This window comes from Plecotus auritus (genome assembly GCF_963455305.1).
Source record: "Plecotus auritus genome assembly, chromosome: 15".
NCBI lineage: Eukaryota > Metazoa > Chordata > Mammalia > Chiroptera > Vespertilionidae > Plecotus > Plecotus auritus.
Genome location: NC_137781.1, coordinates 3281536 through 3304647, shown reverse-complemented (window position 1 = coordinate 3304647; position 23112 = coordinate 3281536). Strand labels below are relative to the sequence as shown.

At 50.1% G+C, this 23112-nt stretch overlaps 1 protein-coding gene across 5 annotated transcripts in view; it reads right to left on the bottom strand.

The window, feature by feature from the left end:
• Positions 1-19308, bottom strand: part of UBE3A (ubiquitin protein ligase E3A) — a 40856-nt gene extending 21548 nt beyond the window's left edge. For 2 of the 5 annotated variants that reach the window (XR_013959665.1, XM_080651431.1), the window contains exons 1-4: positions 19169-19308; positions 6366-6429; positions 4381-4499; positions 1437-1481 (exon numbers count right to left, since the gene is read on the bottom strand). Coding sequence is in view for 4 of the 5 variants with exons in the window: in XM_080651431.1 (XP_080507557.1) it covers positions 1437-1481; positions 4381-4400 (65 nt within the window). In the remaining variant the exon portion in view is untranslated. Of the gene's footprint in view, positions 1-1436; positions 1482-2717; positions 2877-4380; positions 4500-6365; positions 6430-19168 lie in introns of those variants that run through there. The other 3 variants (XM_080651433.1, XM_080651432.1, XM_080651434.1) reach the window with 3 other exon arrangements.
• Between the last annotated feature and the right edge of the window lie 3804 nt (positions 19309-23112).

Below are 23112 nucleotides of genomic sequence, written 5' to 3'. Positions count from 1 at the left end.
TACAAACAAACATGTGAGGAAAGAAGGGTAGGTTTTCTCACGAACGGGAAGTGCATGTACAGCCCGTCTTGGAGTCCCAACGCGCATCAGCACGGCAGGGTTTCAGCAGGAAAGGAGCCTGCGCTTCAGCCGCAGTTCCTGACCGTGTGTGACCACGAGCCCTTCTCGAGCAGCGCAGCGCCTCCCGTGACCTCAGAGCACACGCAAGTGGTGCTGCAGACCTCCTCTCCCCGAGAAAGCCAGCCCTTCGTTAGGGCAGGACTGACCTCGACGCCCCCTCTCGCCCACAAGCACGTGTAACATCACCCCCCATCTCTACCCCCTTCTTCTCCTTTCAGAAGACGAGCGGGTGGGGGTGGGGGGCCTTAGTTCTTATTCAAGAGCAATCCCTACACCTACAATCTTCTCTCCAACCCTTATGCCTCTAAACACCTGCTTTAATAATTTCAGCCTCTCCTGTATCTTAAGCTTCTTAAACTCCCACAACTAACGCACGAAGCCTTACCTATTTCACTTCCTAAATATCTTTCTTACACCCAGACAACCTTACCTTGAAATCCCATTCTACCACGGCCCTAGATAAAGCGCCCTTGACTGAACCACCGAGCTCACCCCACACCACACAGTTCTCTTCAGCCCCGTTTCCCTGCTGCCCAAGTTACTAAAAATGAGTCTAGCAAGGTTACTGCCCTTAATTACCAAATTCCTTCCTCACTCCCAAACACGGTCAGAGAGGCCACGGCCCTGCACAGAGCATGCAAGGCCCTATGCTTTCTTGAGTCTCATCTCCTGCACTTCCCCCCGGCATCCAGTCGGCATGTGATCCCAAACTCCTCCGCCGCCCGCCCTGCGATCCGCACAGAGCTGCTGCCGTAGGTGCTGCTGCAGTACTGCTCATGCCTCTGCCCAGCTTGGCCTGCCCTCGCTCCAGCCACCTGCCTCCCAGTCACACTCCCAGATCTACCTCGGCCACTCTGGCCACCCAGCTTCCCTGCCCTCTGGGCCGGGTGTCCTGCTGCCTGAGTGCCCTGGGCCTCCTGGATGTTCCCCGCCCCCTCCGCCTCCTCCCCCACAGCGACGGAAACCACTGGCTCTGTCTTCCCACGGAGGGGGCTGGGAACGAATCCCCACGCGTCTCTGTGTGCCTGGCACACCGCGGGCACGCAGCCAACGGCCGTTACGCTGAACTCCCCATCGCTCTCATCCCCACACACGCTCGGGGAGCAGGAAGACCTGAGTCCGGCAGTGTGCCCACTGAGCAGCAGAAACCCAGCGACACAAGGTCCAGAGGCATTTATTCGGGTGGAAGACGAGGCTGCATCTCTATCTCCCCATTATCTCCCAAAGCACTGCTCTTGGAGCGGAAGGTTACTTTCGAACAGGAGCCCCGGAAAGCGACCCAGAGCTCGAGAGGCGGGGCCCCGCCGCCCACTTACATTCGGCTGGCTTCAGTGTCGTCAGACTGCGGTTCTCCTGGCGATCTGTGAACGCAAGTGGGGAAAGCTCAGCAAAACGCTCCACGCTCCAAAAAGGGGCAGGTGTTATTTGGGGAGACAAATTTGAAAACAACACTTAATCGTTAACAGTTTTAAAAGGAATTCGACATGAGAAAAAGTGGTCAGGTCAGATTGCCATACAACACCTTTATTTAGGCCTGACTACTAAAAACTCCGTGCATTTTTTTATTAAGGAAAGGAAACTGTAAAAACACTACATTTAGATACCAACATATAAGCCAGCAGAATGTCCTAATAATTCCCAAAGCCAAATACTTTTGGTGAAAACATACACTATGAGCTTTCTACCGCCAAGCTGGTCGTCCACAATCTCAAAGGTATCACTGGTATGCACAGTCCACTGCAGGTCAGGCTCAGCCAGCTGCCGCCTGGGGGCAGGGCAGGGCCTGCTGCCCAGCGGTGCTGGCGCCCAGGGGCCCACGGCCGTACAGGAGGGCTCTGCTGTGATAACCACCCGGGGGGGGGGGGGAGCATCGCTAGAACAGCTGCAGTTATGTCCCATTGTTTTTAATACACTGCTTCTGTCTCCTGGAGCAATAAAAGCCCTAAGACTTCACTAAGCTTGGGGCCTGACCCAACGTTGCCCGGCCCTACCCACCCACCCACCTACCCACCTACCCACCTACCCACCTACCCACCTACCCACCTACCTACGCTGTTAAATTAACCCCTGCCACCCCCTCACTGTTGCAAACAGCATCAGTCAGTGTATACGAAGGTGGATCAACAGAACATGATTTCTAACACTTTCAAATTCTCAAAATAAATAAAACATATTTTAGAGTTCAAAAGCTAAATGTTCACAATGACATTACCAGAACTTGATTTCTGAATTTATCACTGACTTGAGACTTCAAATGTTGAACAACTTCAACAAAGGAATCTTAAAATCAAAGCCAACCAACAAAAGAATGGGTCTTATGCCTATTTCTTATCTTTAAAAAACTCATTTCTTTATCAGACTTTCAAAATTACCCCTCTCTACAGGTCAGAGTCTGGGGAAAAATTTGGTGGAAAAGGGACTCCAGCAGCTCAAGTATTTGTTTTAGATTTTCTCTGCAGTATATTTTACATGTTCAATTTCGTACAAAATTAAATCACAACTAAAAATTGGGACAAGCTGGAGGTGGCAGTGACTTGGCAGTGACACAAATGCAAAAATCTCACTCCACCCTCTCCCCCGGGGAGCAAGCAAATCACCTTGGTGACACACCTGGTCTCCACCAGCCTTGTGGGTAAGTACCCCAAGATTGCTTCCAAACTGGTATCTCTCAGACAGAAGAGCTAAAAACTGATGGTAACCCCATGTGCCAGCTGACTCATTTTTGACAGTGCGACCCTCCAGCATCAGGTGTCATACTGTAAGGAGGCAGAGCAGGCTTGCAAAACAAAAACAAACCTGCTGGCACTAAGGGAAGAGAGGCAGATTAGAAGCTTTCAAACATGGAGGTGGCAAAACTTTCAAATTAACAGGGAAGAGGAGGGGGGGTGAGGACAGTGACAGGAAAAGTAAAATACGACAGCAAAAGGGAAAGACACAGCGAGAAGGCAAGTCCGAGTCCTGGAAGCACAGTGTGACTGCCGCCAGGTGGAGCGTCTGCAAGGGACAGAGGTTAGAGACATCGTCACATGTAACTACATCCCACTTCCCAAGTTCTGACCCTCAGCACGAGACTATGCATGTTATAGCATCGAACATCCCCCAATTACTGCAAATATACTACGTTGTCATGTAATATTAACAGGGTAAAGCAAGCTACTCAAAACCATTATAGTCAAACCAAGTGATTTAAACCAATTCAGTCTAAAAGAAAAATATTAAAAAAGATTAAAGGACTATTACCCTAAAGCAGATCTATTCTAGGTCTCTTATACATGGTTAACACAAGCTGTTTTCACTCAACATGGAAATTGTTCTTTAATCGAGAGAAAAGTGAATATACACAGAACTAGCAAAAATACTTTCTAGCAGAGAATAAGTAGCAGAACATACCTGATGAAATTCCTAGTCATTCTTTTTATAGCGTATCTCTACAGTATTCTAAATAATTTACCAAAAAATATCCCAAGGTAAGGATTCCAGACTCTCAAAACTATGAAGTATCTAACAGCTCCAGACTTTATTCTTTACTGCCAGGTTTTTGAAAGTCGGGATCCAACACATGCTTGAGATTGCACCACATTCAGGAGAGATAATCAAAGGAAAAACAAAACTACTGACTCGTTTAACTTGCAGTTTGTTACAATAACATCAGAAACAAAACTTTAAAACTGAAACAATAAGCAGGAAACATTAAAAAAATACAAAACAAAAAAAATAAAGCTTGGGAGAGTCTCACTTTTAGGTCTTGATTTGGATGGCAGAAAATGTGGTCCCCAACCACCCACTAATCTGAACATAGAAAATCCCCATGGAGGCTCACTTGCAACCCTACTGTGTGCAGCTTCTCCAGCCTGCAAGACACGCTGCTACCTCCACTGACACTCTCTAGGAGAGAAAAGTATACTCGTTTCATTACAGTTGTTAAAACTTCCAGAAACGTTCAGTTAAAACTCTCATAAAAGGCACACTTTAAAATGCATATTAATAACTTTTTCATAGTTTTTAATGTTCAAAATAAAACATTTATTAACATTTTTTGAGAAGCATTTTCCTGTTTATTCATACAGACAAGTCTGGGGGAGAAAAAAGCATGAAATATTCTAGAAAGGATTTTAAGTGGAGAAGCAAATCAAGTTTGTGGTCCACTCTTCTTAGCAGTATATTCCTACCAACGATACATTTTCTTCATTTAGTTACAGCCCATATTTCACTCTACAACGACAGCCTTTTAAAGGCTGTAAAATAACATTCAAAAATTACCTTTTACAAGCTGTGGCCATTCGTTGACATCAGGGGATCACAGCTTTGAGTCACTGATTAAAAACAGGTTGTCACACCAGTCTAGCTGCTAACTTGGTCTGAGCGTAGATTTAATAACTCTAATAAATTAAACAAATCTTTAGTTAGAACACTTTAACACACACACACCCGATTCACTGTTCAAACGTCATCTTCAAAGCTTCCAATTAGGTGTCAATGCATTAACATTCATCGGAAGAGTAATTACAAACATTGTTTAAGGACTATCTTCCAGAATTTACTTTTCTTAAGCGATCTCTTCCCGGGAGAACGTGGCGACCATCCCTTGCACTTGTATGGAGCCTCACAGTTCACAAGCACGGTCAACAGCATCTGTTGGAGTCTCGTGACAACTTACTTAGGCTCTCACCTCATCAGGGCAAACACGATGGTGAGAATTTAAAATAAATGAGCAAGCAGCCTCAGAGCGATTAACGGACTTGCCCAAGACCTTAGGTCAGTGGTGAAGCTGGGACTAAAGCCAGACCTGCTGGCGTCCCACCAGGGTTAGAACTGTCTGGCTGGGTTCGCTTTCCTACACCAAGTCTCATCACTGAAACACAGGTGAATGAGTCAAGATTTACAACACGGACTGGGACCCACGACTATGGTAATGTTTAAATGGGACTGATAGTCGTACAGCTTTCCAGGGAGCCAAATGCTTAGGGGAATAGTTACGTGTGTGCATATACACACGGTCACCGCGGCCTGGCCCGACTTCCTGTTAGAGAAACCGAGCGTGCCATGTGCCAGCTCTGTCCCTGCCGTGAGTCCCCGGCTACGTGGTGACAGCTGCCCTCCCAGCCCAGGGTCTCTGAAGCCCTTCCTTGTCCTCGGCTGAGCCCCGAGTCCCGGCTCAGCGCGTCGGACAGCGCATCCTGCTGTGGTCGCAGTCAGTCGGCTGCAGTCCAGGACCAAGGGCTCATTTCGTGCAACTTGACGACGTCCCTAAATCTGAGAGGCCAACTCGGGAAAGATGGGCCATCAGGAGGGAGACAAAAAGGGTCCTGGCACTTCCCACCTATAAGTGAAGGCCGAGGTGGTTCCCGGCAAGGATCCAGACCCCGCTCTGGAGAAAGGCCAGGTGCCCGAGCGCCCAGGGACACGGAGCCCACACCTCCGCGGCCTGTCAGCTGGGCTTCCCGTTCAGAGGAGGCGAGGGATGCGAGTCCCCGGAAACCAGCCCTTTCCCAGGTTTTCCTGTCGCAGCTACCTGTCTCCTACTGCGAGCCTGGACATTCCCGAGGCCCCGGGGAAGAGGCCAGGGCGGCCCCCCGCCATGCACACTGATTCCTCCTGGGCTCTCACAGACGGATAGTCCATTTGGATTTAGAAGGCTCCGCAGTTCTAACCTTCCCCCCTGTCCACATGAAAACGGGAAAGCCACCCTACCCTTTAACTGATTAATGGGGGTGCACGAGTTCACGGAAGGGCGGCGTGGAGCTGGGAGATGACGTAGCCCAGCGAGCCCTCCCGTTCAGCCCCTCCTCACGAGGGCCAGGGCGGGACAGACATGGGCTGCGGGGCCAGCCTGCACTCCCTTCCCTTTCTCACCTGCGGGCTGGGGCGTCTTGGGCAAGTGACTTAATCTCTCTGAGCCTGTTTCCTCGTCGGCAGAACCTGTGTCAGAGACTCCATGGGGATGAACGAACGCACGAACATACGGGCGTTCAGAACAGTGCCCGCACACAGTAAGATCTCAACAAATGGAAGCTATTTTTAACTCACAGCGTAACAGCCAAAGCTGTCTCCTCCGTCTTCCTGGGCACACTGGCCTCTTCTAAATTCCTTCCGAGCCCCTGTGGGCACCTCGTACAGTCTACCTGCTAGCACGATGCTCTAAAACTGACTGGCACCCCAATCTGCTGAACACATGTCATTACTCTAACCAGACATTCACATACACGTGCAATTTGGAATTCCAAAAAAATAAAATAGAAACATACCATATTTCGCCAAACTTCTGAGGAGCTGGTGGATTCTAAAATCAGGATCTTACAGCGTTTTAACCTAAAACAGAAAACACCTCACTCAGTTTCCTTTTACATAGACAACGGGATAAACTTCCAAAGAACATTTTTTTCTACCATTCACGACAAAAGCAGGTTCATCCTTTATAATGTTATGAGCACCCACACACACACACACACCCAGCGACAGGCCCGGCTGCTGCCGGAGGGCAGGAAGGCGGTGAGGCCTGCGGCTCTCGGCTGGCAGACCCACGGCTCCTGTTTGCACCCAGAGCTCAGCGCCGGTCCTCTCTCCTCCCACCTCCTCCACCAGGGCCGACACCGGTGACTGACGGCTGTCCGTCTCAGCGGCCCCAAGGCCTTGAGAGACCCACCCAGTCCCTCCCCCCAGAGTGAAGACAACAGGCCAACCCTGGGGGCATTCAGCAGAGTACTAAGGCCCCGCCTGGTGGTAGTTAGTGACCTGAACTGAAGCCTCCTCCAGACACACCCTAACACAGCCTGCAAGGATCAAGCTGACCAGAAGTTACTGCACTGGCATCTGAAACAGATAGACACGCCCTCACCGGCTCAGTGGGTAGAGCGTCGGCCTACGGACTGAAGGGTCCCAGGTTCGATTCCGGTCAAGGGCATGGACCTGGGTTGCGGGCACATCCCCAGTAGGAGGTGTGCAGGAGGCAGCTGATCGATGTTTCTCTCTCATCGATGTTTCTAATGCTCTATCCCTCTCCCTTCCTCTCTGTATAAAATCAATAAAAATGTATTTTAAAAAATAAAATAAAATAAAACAGATAGACACTAACAAAACAAAATGCAGTCACTAGACAACAGACTATTACAGTGTACAACATCCAATAAGAAATTACTAAAAATGCAAATAAGAAATTTTGGCCCATAACTATCAGAAAAAAACAATCAATAAAAAATCCTGAAATGAAAGATGGGATCAGCAGACAAGGACTTTCAAATTACTAGAAACACGCTCAAGGATTCAAAGAACATCACATGAATAAAGAAAGAGAAAACCCTAAAACAAATCAAACGGAAAAACCAATCAAGAGAAACACAAACTCAAGTACCTGACAGCACTGACACCCTAGGAAAGAAGAACAGTGACGGAGAAGACAGAGCAGAGGCAGCACAGAGAGGAAGAGATCAAACATAGCCTGCCGAAGGCCCGAGGACGGATCAATGGTCCGACGTACATGGAACTGAAGCTCCATGAAGCGACAGCACAGGAGGGAGGGAGGGAGGTGACAGTTCCACGTATGTGTCAAGAAATGATGAGTGACACTTTTCCAAATCTGATGAAAGCAAACTCACACATTTTTAAAAAGAGGAAAGAACTCAACAAATCCTCATCAGGATATTCACAAAACCAGTGATAAAAAGAAAATCTTTTTTAAAAGGCTGGGGGGGGGGGGAAGACTTTTACTAAAGGAAAAGAAAAAAAAGTACAGCTTTTCCTCAAAAACAAATGCTCAAACCTAGAGTTCTCTATCAAGTGAAAACACCCCTCAAACTAAGATATGCGTGGACCACCAGGCTACGTCAGAAAGACGGACAGCCCCAAATGCTGACCAGGATGTAGGGCAACTGAGCACTGTTGGTGGGCGTGTACAACAAAGAACCGATTTGGGGGGACCACCTGCAGACGTATCAGAACTGTCCTAAAACCGAACGATCGCACTCCCAAACACATAGCCAGCTTTCACCCTGTCCACTGCAGCTCTACTCCTAAGGCCAAGCACGGCAGCCGCCCACGTGTCCTTTCACAGAAGGAAGGTACACGCTACTGACACACGCATTAACAGGGATGGACCTCAACAATACTATGCCGAGTTAAAGAAACCTGACACCACTAAGTACTACGACACAACGCATATGACATTCTGGAGCAGTGGTCGGCAAACCGCGGCTCGCGAGCCACATGTGGCTCTTCCACAAAATACCACGGCCTGGGCAAGTCTATTTGGAAGAAGTGGCGTTAGAGGAAGTTTAAGTTTAAAAAATTTGGCTCTCCAAAGAAATTTCAATCGTTGTCATGTTGATATTTAGCTCCATTGACGAATGAGTTTGCCGACCACTGGTCTAGAGCAAGCTACCCCCGTCTATGGTCAGAGAGACCAGGACACAGGCTGGGGGGGCGGGGGGGGGGGCAGGAACTGACTAGGAGGGGGGGAGTCTGTAACCTGGTAGGGTTTGTGCTGCAGAGGTGTATGCGTTTGTCAGACTCAGGAAATGGTCTACGTGGCAGCTGTTTTCCAGAGACGGCCACACCATCTGACCGTGCACGTGATCTCCTGAGGCCAGCCTGGCAGCCAAGCCACACCTTTCCACTCCTCCGTTCAAGAACCTTCCATGACTCCCCAGGGGACTCCGAGGTAAAAATCAAACTCCTTATTGTGACCAAATGATCTGAACCCTACATTCTCCGACTCTACTTCCCACCACTTCCTTTCCTAAAGCCACACTGGCCGCCTCGCTGTTCCTCACCCCGGACACTCCTGGGAGACACTCCCGGGGTCTCCGAATTCCTTAACCTCTGCCTCAAAGGCTCCCCCACTCGGCTGGCTCCCCCATCTCCTTCAGTTCTTCACTCAAGTTACCACCTCAGGGAGCTTTTCTCTGGCCACCCTAAAGTGTGCACACATCCCCTCCATCCACAAACACTTTCTATCCCATTTCCTTATTTTTCTCCTTAAAAAATGTACACTATGCAATGGACAACACGTTTTACACAGCGTGTATGTAACACCTCTTTCCCTACAAGTGCGAGTCCAGGGAACAGGAGCCTGGGTGGGCTCTGTGCACCACCATCTACAAAACCGCCTACGGCACAGCAGGTGCGCAATCTGCATCTGCTACAGCGACGAGGTAGCCGCACACGCAGCCACCCACACAGGACACAGCGAGATTCTGTGACCTGACACAGAACGTCATACACAAGCAATGAACAACCTGAAAATGAAATGAAGTAAACAGTTCCATTAGCAATAACTTTACTTAAAAATATATTTACATTTCTACTGAACCAAAGTGTTGAGAAATGTACATTAAAAAACAAAAATTTTAAAAAATAAATGGAAAGACAGCCCATGTTCATGGATCAAGACATAAAATTAAGGTAGCAATACTCCTTAAGTCTACCAATTCAACGTGACACCCAATCAAAATCCCAGCTGCCCTTTTGGCAGAAAAGCAAGCTAACCTTAAAATTCACAGAGAGCCAAAACCGGTTTGGCTCAGTGGATAGAGCGTCGGCCTGCGGACTCAAGGGTCCCAGGTTCGATTCCGGTCAAGGGCATGTACCTTGGTTGCGGGCACATCCCCAGTGGGGGGCGTGCAGGAGGCAGCTGATCGATGTTTCTCTCTCATCGATGTTTCTAACTCTCTATCCCTCTCCCTTCCTCTCTGTAAAAAATCAATAAAATATATTTAAAAAAAAAAAAATTCACAGAGAAATTCCAAAAACCCTAGGGAGCTAAAATAGTCTTGAAAGATAAGAACAAAGTTAAAATATTCACCTTTACCATTTTCAAAACTTACTTCAAATATATAGTATTCGAGACAGTTATGTCGGTGGCTGAAGAACAGACACAGAAAGCAATGGGAAAGTAAGGGTCCAGAAATACCTTCTTACACTTACGGTCAAATGCTTTTCCACAAGGGTACCACGACCAGCCCGTGGGCAAGCACAGCCTTTCAACCCTGCTGCTGGAGAAGTGGGTCTCCCTAAGGAAGAGGATGAAGCTGGCGCCCTCCCTCACATCACAGCACAGCATTTACGGCTTGTGTACCTTCAAAGCACACAATTCATGCAGTGCAAAGGCAACTTATAGAATGGGAGGGGATATTTGGAAATCATATTATTTGACAAGACACATGTCTGTAACATACTAGTAAACAACACTTAAAACCCAAGATTTTAAAAAAAAAAAAAAACACCCCAATTTAACAACAGCAAAATATTTTGAATAGATTTTCTGCAAAGATGGCGAATCAGCACATGAAATGACATCGCCCTCAGTCATTAAGCAAATGCATATAAAACGACAGAGACACTTTGACACCACACAGATGGTTAAAATAAAGGGACGGGTGAAGGGCACGCAGAAGGCGGTGAAGGAAGATCAATGGTGATGGAAGGAGACTTGACTTCGGATGGTGAACACACAATACGATATTCAGACGATGTACTATTGTACACTTGAAACCTATATCGTTTTATTAATCAACAAATTCAATAAAAATATATCTTAAAAATAAAAGGGACAGATAATAAGTTTTGGCAGGGAAGCAGAGAAGTCAGAAAGAACCCTCATACATTGCGGATACAACTATAAAATAGTGCAGCCACTTTGGAATGATAACAACAAAATTAATAACCAAAAATTGGAAATAATCCAAACAGTTGTGAATACTCATACAAGGTAACATTATTCAGCCACGAAAAGGAATGAAGTGATATTAAATGCTATAACATGAGTGAAGCTGGAAGAAAATACTGTGCTAAGTAAAAAGAACACAACCTTTATGGCTCCATTTATACAAGATGTCTAGAACAGGCAGATCCAGAGAGAGAGAGAGCAGATTAGTGGCTGCCAGGCGCTGAAGATGGGAAAATGGGAACAGCTATAAGGGTTATACAAGGGTTTCTTTTTGGGAAGATGAAAATACCCTAAAATTAGATAGCAGTGACGGTTGTAGAAGTGAACATACTAAAACCCATGAAGTGGTACGCTTTAAAAGGGTGGATTTTATGGTATGTGAATTGTATCCCAATAAAGTTGGAAACTATACCAAATGCATGGCATTATTTTTGTGAACCGCCCCCTCAATAAAAAGGAAAATAGCTCCATGTATCTGTACTTACACAGATATGTCTGGTATTTGCCAGACAGTTTTATGTTTTTCTAGACTTAATTTTAACAACTGTTATCTTAGAATTTGGGTAAAGAACAAGAGGATATTGTTACTTTTATACTGAAAAATAGCCCTTTACTTATTTTCTGTATGTCCTCACTCTCAAAAATAATTCTACACCAGCATCTGCAGGTGGAGGGGGCAACTAACCACAGCATACTAGAGGCTCTCTGGAAATAAACGCTAGAATTCCTGGTTCCAGGACTAACGGGAATAACCGAGCCAATATTCACACCAGGCTGTGCTGGGAAGTCTAGGCTGCGTGGTCCCTCACGCAGAGCCTGCGGGGTCCCAGTCACTGTGCACCAGGGGAGAACTGGACTCTCAAGTGACCCTTGGTCCGCCCTGCCCTCCACCTGGGTCCTGTGACCATGTCAGAAGGTAAATAACTGAATAACCACAGAGGGGAGGTTCAGATCTGCCAATATCAAAATGCTATCTCTTATTACGTGGAATCTTACGTGAGTGCTGATCTGAAGTGTCATCTATGGAGACCCTTTAGAAATTCCAATTCACTGTGCAGTCTCCTCTCTTTAATGACAGATCACTCACCCTGGTCAACAATCCCAGAAGCACACACAGCCCCCGGCCACACACACAGCCCCGGCCCGTTTCTGTGAAGTGCCCTGGGGGTCCCTCCGCACTGTGGCTCACTGGAGCGCCATCTTCCTAGCGCAGAGCCCCGGGCAGGCGACCGGAGGCCTGTCCTGTGCCTGCTCTCCAACAGCAGCCCTGGCCTGACGAGGACGCAGCGCACCCACCCAGCACTTGCAAGCATCTAAAACTGCACACGGAGAGAGACGGACAGACAGACGGACAGACAGACAACAAAAACCTATTCCTCTTCTCACAGAATATTCAGTCCAGGGGTAAATTCTCTCACTCTGGCTGAGGGAAGTGACAGTGACCATCTATCCTCCCGTTGAGGTCCATCTATTTTTAAGTTCACCCTCCCTGCCTTTCATACGTTCAGGGGGAGGGAGGGAGACCACAGAGTTTACTTTTTCCTTCTAAAGATAACGTGAACTATAGTACGCTGGGCTGTAATTAAACGTAAAGAAATGTGTAATGATCTGATTGGAATGCTGAAGTCTAGTTACCCGTGTAATGTCCCATTTTCCCCTCCGGTGCTGACACACGTGTGTCCCGTCCGTTCAGGCTGCTGTGACGACACACCACCGGCTGGTGGCTCATCAACAGAAACCTTCCTCCAGCTCCGGAGGCTGCAGGTCCAAGACCAAGGCGCCAGCAGCTCTGTGTCTGGTGAGGCCCAGCCTCCGCGTTCACAGACAGCGCCTCGGGCTGGGCCCTCACGTGGCGGGGGGAGGGAGCTCTCTGGAGTCTTGGGTAAGGGCATGAATTCCTGAGAGTTCACGGGACCCGCTCAGGAGGCTCCACTCCCCTGGCCCAACCGCCCTCCAAAGGCTGCACCTCCTCACACCCTCACAGGTGGGTTTTGGACGGACTTACACATTCCGTCTGCAGAAATGTGTTCCTGACATAGCAAAATGTGCAAGAAATTAAAATATGAACGAAGCAACTTGGGTCATTAGGAAAACTTCTCTTGGACGGTACAGTTCCTATTACCAACATGGACTAGGACGGGTTATCAGCTCACTTCGGAACACCACGAGAGAAATTAATCTCTGGTGAAAAGGATTTATCCATTAGGACACGTCGCATACAACAGGTGCCCAAGAGACAAGTGTATTTTTAAGTTCCCTAAAGAAGAAGTGTAAATATGCACCAAAGGTAAATACTTAATGTCCTTACGTATGGCACACGGTAAGGCTATCAACATTGACATGTACTCAAACGCAGAGGCACGCTAACTCAAAGCCCTAAGTTCTGGGACGGTTAGTGAGCTGGACGTGGCCCACACTTCTCCCATGACCATCGCTTACAGGGAACACGGGGCATCTCACCCTTCCCTCCGAAGAGCAACGGCGCTCTGCCTCTGGGAGACGGGTGGTTGTTGGCAGCGGGTCAGGCCTAAAGAGCCATCGGCCCAGAGGAAAACCACACCAGTTTCAGGGGGAGCCAGAGTCCCAGGGAGTGACAACTCCTGTCCGTACCTAAGGGCACGCACACGGCTGCTATTCTGTCTGTGTATTTAATACGGGGGAAATTCACAACGCATTCTTCATCACAGAGAATATAAAAACCGGGTGTGCTCAGTGGATAGAGCGTCGGCCGGCAGACTGAAGGGTCCAGGGTTGCGGGCTCCATCCCAGTAGGGGGCGTGCAGGAGGCAGCCAATCAATAATTCTCTCCCCTTATTGATATTTCTCTTTCCCTTCCACTTCCTCTCTGCAATCAATAAAAATACATTTTAAAATACATATGAAAGCAGCACAGGAGTCAGGGTGCTGGCTACAGTCCCCGAGGACAATGCTAAGACCGCCGTCTCCCACGGGAGAGGCAGGCTCTGAGCAGGATGGGTCAGAGGCTCGGAGGGCACCACTGTCTCGGAGGGGAGAAGGGACACCGTGAATCACCGAGAGCACCTCCAACGGGCACCCGTTAGGCACTAAGAGAGCTCGGAGCCTGCACGCCACAGAGACAGGTCCAAGCATCTCCCAGGCTTCATCTCGGTGCCACGAAGGAATCGGTCTATCTGTGCGTGACCAACCTCGATGGGCCTGGAAGGCGGAGAAGAGCCACTTCTGGAACACAGTGAGCTGCTAGGAGCTGCCCACCACCTGGGACCCCCAATGGCCAGCCACACGTTTCACTGAGGGAGATTTTGTGCTGCTTGTGTCACTCAGGGCGTGGACGCCACCCCCATGCTTGTGTTTGCACACAGGTACTGCCTCTCCTCAACAGTCCCACCTACGAACGATTCTCTTCTGTGGTCCACGCACAATGTCGTGTGTGAGATTCCAGCAAATTTCCCACAAGTGCGCTTCTGAAGTAATCTTATCTCGTAGATTGTACATCTCCAAAACCGTCTTTCCTCCCGGGTCAGCCATTTAATAAATTACCAGGAGAGGTCAAAAGTAAAGCAAGTCCCAGAGGGGACCTGACTCTGGGTTAATGACACTGAATAATGCATCACCAACTATTCAGATCCACTGTTCATTTCAAATGTCGTTTCCAAATTTAAAATACATTTGCCCTGGCCAGGCAGCTCAGTTGGTTAGAGCATCGCATCTTCCTGAAACATCAAGGTTGCAGGTCAGGGCACATACAAGAATCAACCAATGATGCATAAGTAAGTGGAACAACAAACCAATTTCTCCCTCTCCTCTCTCTAAAGTGAATAAAATTTCTTAATTAAAAAAATTCACACTAAATATTTCCCCAAACACCTGTCTATGAGCAGGTTAGAAATGTCGATGGAGAAAGCATGAAAATATACCAAAGTTCCAATCCCCTGTCTACCACTAACCAACTTGTTTTCTTGGGCAAGTCACTAAGTCCGCTTTAATCCATTTTTTCGAGAACGATCCCATTTGAAAAGCATAATCCTCTGAAACAGACAAAGCAAGCAACACCTTCGCGTGACAGACGGAACTGAACAAAGGCTGAGGGAGCTAAATGACCTGCTCGTCACAGCGGGCGGCGGCGGAGGAAGGACGGACCCACAGGATCTCCTGACACCTCCACATTAGCTGCTGGGGCTTTTGTTCACGAACCTGTTGAGGCCCTGAGGCACTTAAAATCTTACATATAATCTTCCCAGTTCAGTCACCAGGCTCAGAACCCAGCAGTGACAACTGTCAGCTGCGTGCAAATAGCAGCATTTAAAAGAAAAAGCACTAGCTTTATTTCATTCTCCGAGAGGCCTTAATAATCTCCTTGACTTGTCATCCACAATGGTATTTACTTGTTAAAGGCAACTTAGACGAAGCACTACGGGGGACGTTTCTGACATTAAGTGGGAAGGAAAGCTCGCAAAGAGACTTATGTATTTATTCATAAGCAATTTCATTTGAAAATCACTCATACAGCATCTTGAAGCATTTCAAACATCTCACGCTTTGGACATGGGATGTAAGTTTCTGGATTAACACCACTGCTATTTACTGTGATTTTACCTCATTTCCTTGATCAGAAAAGAAAGCCCTATCTCCTGCCCTGACTGTCATGGTCAGGAAAGGTCCCCGATGGCACCCTGTGAAGGCTGGAACACGCATCTCCAGCCATGGGGCAGGCCCCCTGCTCCTCTCCGCCAGGTAGCGCACACCAGGAGGCGCCCCGAGGCCTAGCTAGAGCCCAGAGACTCGGGTTTAAAACTGGACGAATCTGTAATCGGAAGATGGACGACAACCACACCTCAGAAAATATTCGCGTATTCACACACAGCTGTTCCATTTTTTTAATTTTACTCACACACACAGTGTGCCGGACACTGGGTGGCAGAACTGGGGCCACGACGTGAGGGTATGAAGGATCGGCCATGTGTGAGAGAGCTGTATAAAGGAAAGGGGTACAACAAATTCTGTGGGACGGCAGCTGGGGGTGGGAGGTTTGGGGCCCACGGACTGGGGAGGAAGGGTGCGGGAGAACAAGTCTCCCGATGGGATGGGGCTTCACTCGACTAGAAGCTTCCCAAGCACAGGGCCATGACACCTGTCGGCAGCCCCGACCTCTGGAGCTCAGCTCGGGGACCTCAGTGGGGTTGACCCCATCGATGCTGTCTGACCACTGACTGACTTGCTGGAAGCAGAGTCCTCCACGCCCCACGCTCCCTCGGGAGCAGGGGCAGTCCCGGCCGGCAGAGCGCGAGCCCACAGCAGGGCAGAGGAGGTGACACAGGGCAGTGCGTCAGAAGCCCCTCCGCACTGCGGCGCCGAGACCCGTCGGGAACCTGGGCCGGGAGGCTGCAAAGGGGGCTCCCGTTTATGGAGTGCGTCTGTGTTCGCCGCCTTCCGTACGTCCCTCCTCGCAGCAACCCTGAACCAGCTTCACAATCCCATTGTACAGACGGAACACCTGCAGCTCACCACGATGAAGGAACTTGCCAAGGGCCGGACGACCCCAGGAAGGGCAGGATCCGAAACAAGATCCAATTCCCCAGCTATTCCCACTGCATCTAACGTCTTCCATTTTTGTATTTCAACTTAGCGGGGGGGGGGGGGGGCGCGCTATCAAAATCAGCCAAAATCCTGCTGGCCTGCATCATCATGAAGCGGGCGTCTAGGGCTTTCCCCAAAAATTTTACTTGAAAAATCACGTGTGAAAATTTGACCTCAATCGTAAAAATCAGAAAACTAATGCTTAACAGCTGCATACGTACTTTATGTCTCTACATCTTAACCCACACAGGCCTAGATCTAAACAAACCGCAAACACCACTGAAGACCATAACCAGCAATCATTTTATTTTTTTCCAAAATATATATTTTTTATTGACCTCAGAGAGGAAGGGAGAAGGAGAGAGAGAGAGAAACATCCATGAGGAGAGAGGGTCGTGGATCAGACGCCTCCAGCACACCCCCGACTGGGGATCGAGCCCGCAACCCGGGCACATGCCCTTGACCTGGACTCAAACCAGCGACCTCCTGGTTCACAGGTCAATGGGCAACTGTAGCCCGGCCGGTGTGGCTCAGTGGTTGAGCATCGACCTGTGAACCAGGAGGTGGCAGGTTCGACTCCGGGTCAGGGCACGTGCCCGGGTTGCGGGCTTGATCCCTACTCGGGGGTGTGCAGGAGGAGTCCGATCCACGACCCTCTCTCCTCATGGATGTTCCTCTCTCTCTCTCCTTCTCCCTTCCTCTCTGAAGTCAATAAAAATTATTAAAAAAAAAAAAAAAAGACGGTGACATTAAGAAAAAAAGAAATGGGGCAACTGTAAACATCATTTCAGGTGCTTGGGTGTGGATTACCCCCGACTGCGTATCGAGAGGAACAGCAACGTGTCTTCTTTTGGGGGGCTGGGGGTCAGAGGGTACTTTTGGAGGGGAGAGAGAACAATTGCACGTGTACTTATAGTGTTCCTACGTTTTAACCCTATACGAGCCGAGATCTAAACAAAACTGCAGAAAAACGCTGAGGGACATCACCAGCTCACAGAGCCCCCGACCAGGAAGCACACACTGACCCGCTGCACCCCCAGGACCCTGACCGAGTCCAGAGGACGGGTGCCCGCGAGCCGGCGCCCGGGGGCGGTCAATATTGACACAGCCGGGCTGTCCCAGCTCACATCCCAGGTCTGCAAACAGAGTCACTGCCCTTCTCCCGTCTATTTCATATTTCGGTCTGGTCGTGATTCTTCTTCCTTCTCTCAAAGGGCTTCCAGCCGCCCTCGATTAATATTGTATTCGGTTCATTAAAAATGTGGTAAGTAGCTCAGATTTACAAGCGGGATCCAATTCCGGCGCGATGTCCACTCAATACCCAGGACAAAACCGTCTTCTTCTTCTTCTTCTTTATTTTTCCCCCCTTTCTTCTTCCTAAATTCTGATTACACACCCATCTCCCCCAGGAAGGCCGCCTCCTTCTCACCCTCCTTGTCCACAGCCCATTCACAACCATTTCACGACCAGGTACACCTCGTGTGGCTGAGACCCAACTTTTCAGCAGTCCTATCCAAAACTTTAGGTCCTTTCCCCTCCCCTTTCCCCCCCAAAAATATGGAATTATCTGCCGCTTCTCTCAATACTGCAGGCAGTGCAAGGAGACTGGACATGAGGGGGGTCACAGTCACACGTGTCCGTGTTTGGGGGGGGGGGGTGACTTCAAAAGGCCCATACAGGCCGCCAGCTTACATTGCCGCCAGCACCCCAGCATTTAACAAAGATATACCCCCCAAAACAGACGCTGTGAGTGACAGCCCTTGGAGCAGGCCCATCAGGACGTGGTTGGTTGTGTGTGAGCGTGTGTGTTTAAATAAAAATAAATAAAAAAAAATAAAAATAAAATAAAAAAAAAATTCAGAGGCGAAATTATCTTTCGAGGATTGTCAGCTTCATCCAAACCGCACCTGTGTGCAGCGACTCGGAACCATTTCATTCAAGGACTGAAAGCGTGTGCCCTATTCCATTCTGACTCGACCACCAAGAACAAAAAAAAAAAAACAAAAAAAACAAAACAAAAAACACAAAAAAACTCCTACCACGAGCGAGGAGGGAGTCCTTTCCATTTTCTCAATTGAAAGCGGGGGTGGAGGTGGGGTGAGGGGTGGGGGTTGGGGGGTGGGGGTGAGGGTGGGGGTGGGGGGAGAAAGGCCAACAGTTTGCGCGTTTGCACGGAACCGGGTCTGCCCGACGCCAAGAGGGGCCCCCCCCCCGCCCCCCGTTTCATTCCAAAAATCCGTGAATAATCGGGAAACACAACCCTTGCCTTTCACGTATGGCTCCCTCCGCGCTCCCTGCTCCAACCCGTCACGCCCAAAAGGAAAAAAGAAGAGAGACAAAAAAAAAAAAAAAAAAAAAAGCCCCAACCCACCCCAAAGCACACGTCTCGATGCTCCCCCCCGCCGCCGCCGACCCTGAAAACACCCAGAAAAGAGCGAGCTTTGCCCTTGGCCGGGAAAGGCCGGCCCTCCCCTGGCTGGGCCCCGGGGGCGGCGGCCGGGGGACTGCGGGGGGGGGGGGGGGGAGCGGGGAGGAGGGGTCGGCGAACGCGGCTCCCGGCGGGGCCACCCCCTCCTCCGGGCCTGAGGCGCCCCCCGTCGGGCCCCCCATCCTCCCTCCGCCACCCCGACGCTGACAGTTACGGCAGCAGCAGCAGCAGCCGCGGCCCCCCGTGGCCTGCTGCTGGCACCGGCCCCCCGGACCACGCGCCCCAAACCCTCGCCCTGGGGGTGGGGGGCGCCCCTGCCCTCGCTGAAGCGGCCCCGAAAAGGGTGCCCCGGGCGACGGCGGGGACCCGGGGAGCTGCCCACCCGGCGTCCCGGCCACGCTGACCTGTGGTCGCCCCCGCGCCGGGGTTGCGGCCCTCGCCGCTGCGGCCGCCTCGCTGGTCGTGGTCGCCCTCGCCCGCCGCCTCCGGCCGCCACCGCCTCGTTCCCCTGTCGCTGCCGCCGCCGCCGCCGCCGCCCGCGCTCATGCGGGACCCGCGCTTCCCTCACCGGAGACCGAGGCCGGGAAAGCGGGCGCCGAGGCCGCACAACAAGCCCGAGCTGGTGGCCAGCCGCCCCCTTCCGACGCTGCCTGTCCGCACCGGGGGCTGCGGGGCCCGCCTGGCGCGGCTGGGCTGCGAGCTGCTACGAGCGCGGCCCCGAGGAGGAGCCGAGGGAGGCGCCGCCGCCCGCGGCCGTGAGCGCACGCCGGGTCGGCAGAGGTGACGCACGAGCGGGGGCGGCGGGGGGCGCAAGGCCGCGGAGGGCGGCGTGGCGAGCTTCCGGCCCAGAGGCGGGGAGATGAGGGGTGGTGAGAGGAAGAGGGGGGGGGGGCACTCAGACTCGGCCGCCTCCCGCAGTCACCCGGGAGCCCAGCGCCACCATCTTGGGAACAACGCGGATCGCGCGACCGCGGCCCGAGCCGGGAGGACTGACGGGGCGAGCCGAGTATCCCGGCAGGCAGCGCGCGCCACGGGCCTGAAGAGGGCTCCGGGCGGGGACGCGGCGACGCAACCGCGACGCAGGGGCGACGCCGCGACGCCGCGCTCGGCTACGCCCCCTTCGCCGCTGGCCGGCGTCGCCCGGCGCAGGGGCCGCTGGGAAGGGGAAGGGGCTCAGCGGCGCGCGCCGTGTCGCCCACCAGGGTCGGTCGCCATCTTGGGGCTGGGGCGGAGGGGGTAGTGTCACTTGGCAGCTTGTGCTGTGCGTGGTCCGACCGAGAGAAGGGGGCGCGTGTGGAAACCTCCCCCTGGAGTCTCCGGGAATGTTGGTAAAGCCCCCTCCTTGCTCGGCCTAACCGCTCCCCGTTTTATTGGGGGGACGGATACGGTGACAAGGGAGCAGAGGGGACACGAGGTCTCCGACCCCCCCACTTCTCCCCTCCCCCCGCGGCCTCGGTACACAAGGCAGAGGCAGCCCCAGAGCCTGGGCCCCCGCGTTTAGGGGCCCAAGGTCACCGGTGGAGGCTCTTGCCAACACGTGGTGTCATCGTTGACAAAAGGGAGAGCCGGTCACCTGCAGGCCTGACCTTCAGGGAGGCTGTGCACGGAGGGGACGCGGCCTGCTGGTCGACCCCCGCTGGCAGGGAGGCTGCATTTTGATCCGTATGACAAAAGAAACCCACTGAAAGCCATGGCGTCTTCACATCTAATCCCGAAGCACCCCTTTTAACTTTATAAAATAGGTTTTATTTATATATTTCAGAGAGACATAGAAACGTCCACGCCGAGAGAATCATCGAGGGGCGGCTGGGCTGCCTCCTGCAAACCCACCCCTGTCGGAGGATGGCGGCTGTGCCCCGGGCATGTGCCCCGACACCATGCCCCGACCGGAAATGGAACCATGACCTCCTGGTGCATAGGTCAAGGTTCAACCACTGAACCACACCAGCCAGGCCAAACGTCCCCATTTTATTTAATAGGATTCTTTCTTTCTTTTTCTCTTTGGTGTGACTCTGCCACACGTAACCATCAAAGCTGGCATGGAATCCCTCACAATTCCTTGTCTGGACATCTTGCAACTTTGCTGATAAAATGCATGAAACGCTAGCTGAGCTCCCAGTCCTGGTGTTCACGCTTTGGACAAGCATCGCTACAAAGTATTTAGCTGTGGTTTCGAGAACATGTTTTGTTTTTTTATAGAGTCCAGGCTCCCCTACTATAGCCAACTATTTTTTTTTTATTTTTTTTTTTTTAATTTAACCAATGATGCCCTCGTTCGGCTCTGTGGGTAGAGGGAGCCAGCGTCCACCTGCAGACTGAAGGGTCCCGGGTTCAATTTCCTGGTCACGGGCGCCTTGGACCTCCGTTACGAGCTCCATCCCTGGCCCAGTCTGCTCAGGGGCGGGCACCCCATGCAGGAGGCAACCACTGGGTGTGTCTCTCTCCCATCCATGTTTCTCTGTCTCTCCCCTTCCCTCCCACTCTCTCCAAAAATAAATGGGGAAAAAAATATATCCTCGGGTGAGGATTAATAAAACAAACAGCAAAAAAAAAAAAAAACCACAACCCATTATAAAAAAAAAAAAAAAACAAGCTAGAGGAATTGAAATTATTCTACGACCGCTAATGATAAGTGACGGTATTAAATGATGTACAATTTCGACTCGGTTCCTTATTCCTTTATCATTTCCCCTCATTACAGAGCCTCATTTTGGAAACTAATTGCACTAATATTTTATGGAAAAGATTAGTTAAAATTACAGCCTTTTTAAGGACTTATCTTTACAGATCATCAAAATAAGCAAATGAGAATGAAAATCCTTAAAGACTTTGAGTAATTGAAGCAACATGTTGCTACAGTATCTAGCATCTGACGACGCTTTTATGCTTCCTCCTAAGCAACAGTTGTCTGGGTAGATAAAATGTAATTTTTATAAATAACCTGGTATATCACAATGTGGCAGAAATACCTGAATTCCCAAAGAGTTGCCTGAAAAAAATCAGTAAAACCTGCTCTTGGAATCTGGAGAAATTACCCCCCCCACCAGCCCTTTTAGTTCATGAATATTCAATAGGTGTTGTCGAGTGATGCTAGTGTCAGACGAGGCAAGAACCCCCCTGTGTTCCTGGCCTTATCCATATTCAAACTTTCAAAACGTTGCTGGTAGAAATTAGCAGCATAAATGTTGTCAGGAATTCTCACCATGCTGATAAGTGTTTCATGTCTGTCTCTATATAATATATATATATAGCAGTTTTTATGAATAAATTTTTTTTCTCCCAAATCAGACGCATATTGTTCTTCACGGGCATTTTCCCAGAAAAACACCATAGTATCTACAAAGTAGTAAGGTTTTTAGACTTCCAGTCAAAATGAAACCCAGGTGTTTAATAATTGCCTCATTGCCATGTAAGAAAGCGGTTCGATTTTTTTTTTTTTTTTTTTTTTTTTTTTCATAATGCGTTCATTCCTCTAACAAGCTTTGAACTTTTACTATTAACCCAGAATTGTGCCAGGCTTTGGGGAAACCATAAGAGATTGGCAATCCCTCTCACTGTCCTCAACGCAGCCCTAGAGGAAGTCACACCTGTAAAACCGGACACGTTTTTTGAACGACCCAACATTTCAGTGATTATGGGAGAACTCACTAACCTATGCCTTCTAATACTCACCCTTTTCAGTTAAACATTTTTGCCTCCAATTGCTGGTGAAGTTTTTATTTTTATTTATTTATTTTTTAAATATATTTTATTGATTTTTTACAGAGGAAGGGAGAGGGATAGAGAGTTAGAAACATCGATCAGCTGCGTCCTGCACACCTCCTACTGGGGATGTGCCCGCAACCAAGGTCCATGCCCTTGACCGGAATCGAACCTGGGACCTTTCAGTCCACAGGCCGACGCTCTATCCACTGAGCCAAACCAGTTAGGGCAAGTTTTTATATTTTGACAGGATTCTTTCAGTGCTCAAAATTCCTTGTCCATGTGAGTCACAACTGGTGAATCAAAATGAAAAAAAAAAAAAAAAACCCACACAATTTTTTTATTGCCTGCTATTCCCAAAGGTCAGATAAACTGTGAGCCCTGGCTGGTTTGGCTCAGCGGACAGAGCGTCGGCCCTGGGGCTGAAGAGTCCCGTCCCGGGTTCGATTCCGGTCGAGGGCGCGTGCCCAGGTGGCGGGCTCGATCCCCGGTAAGGGAGCGTGCAGGAGGCAGCCCATCAGTGACTCTGTCTCTCATCATTCATATTTCTATTTCTCCCTCTCCCTTCCTCTCTGAAATCAATAAAAGATATATTAAAAAAAAAAAAAAAAAAAAAAAGACCGGGGAAGCAAAATTAGCTCCATGA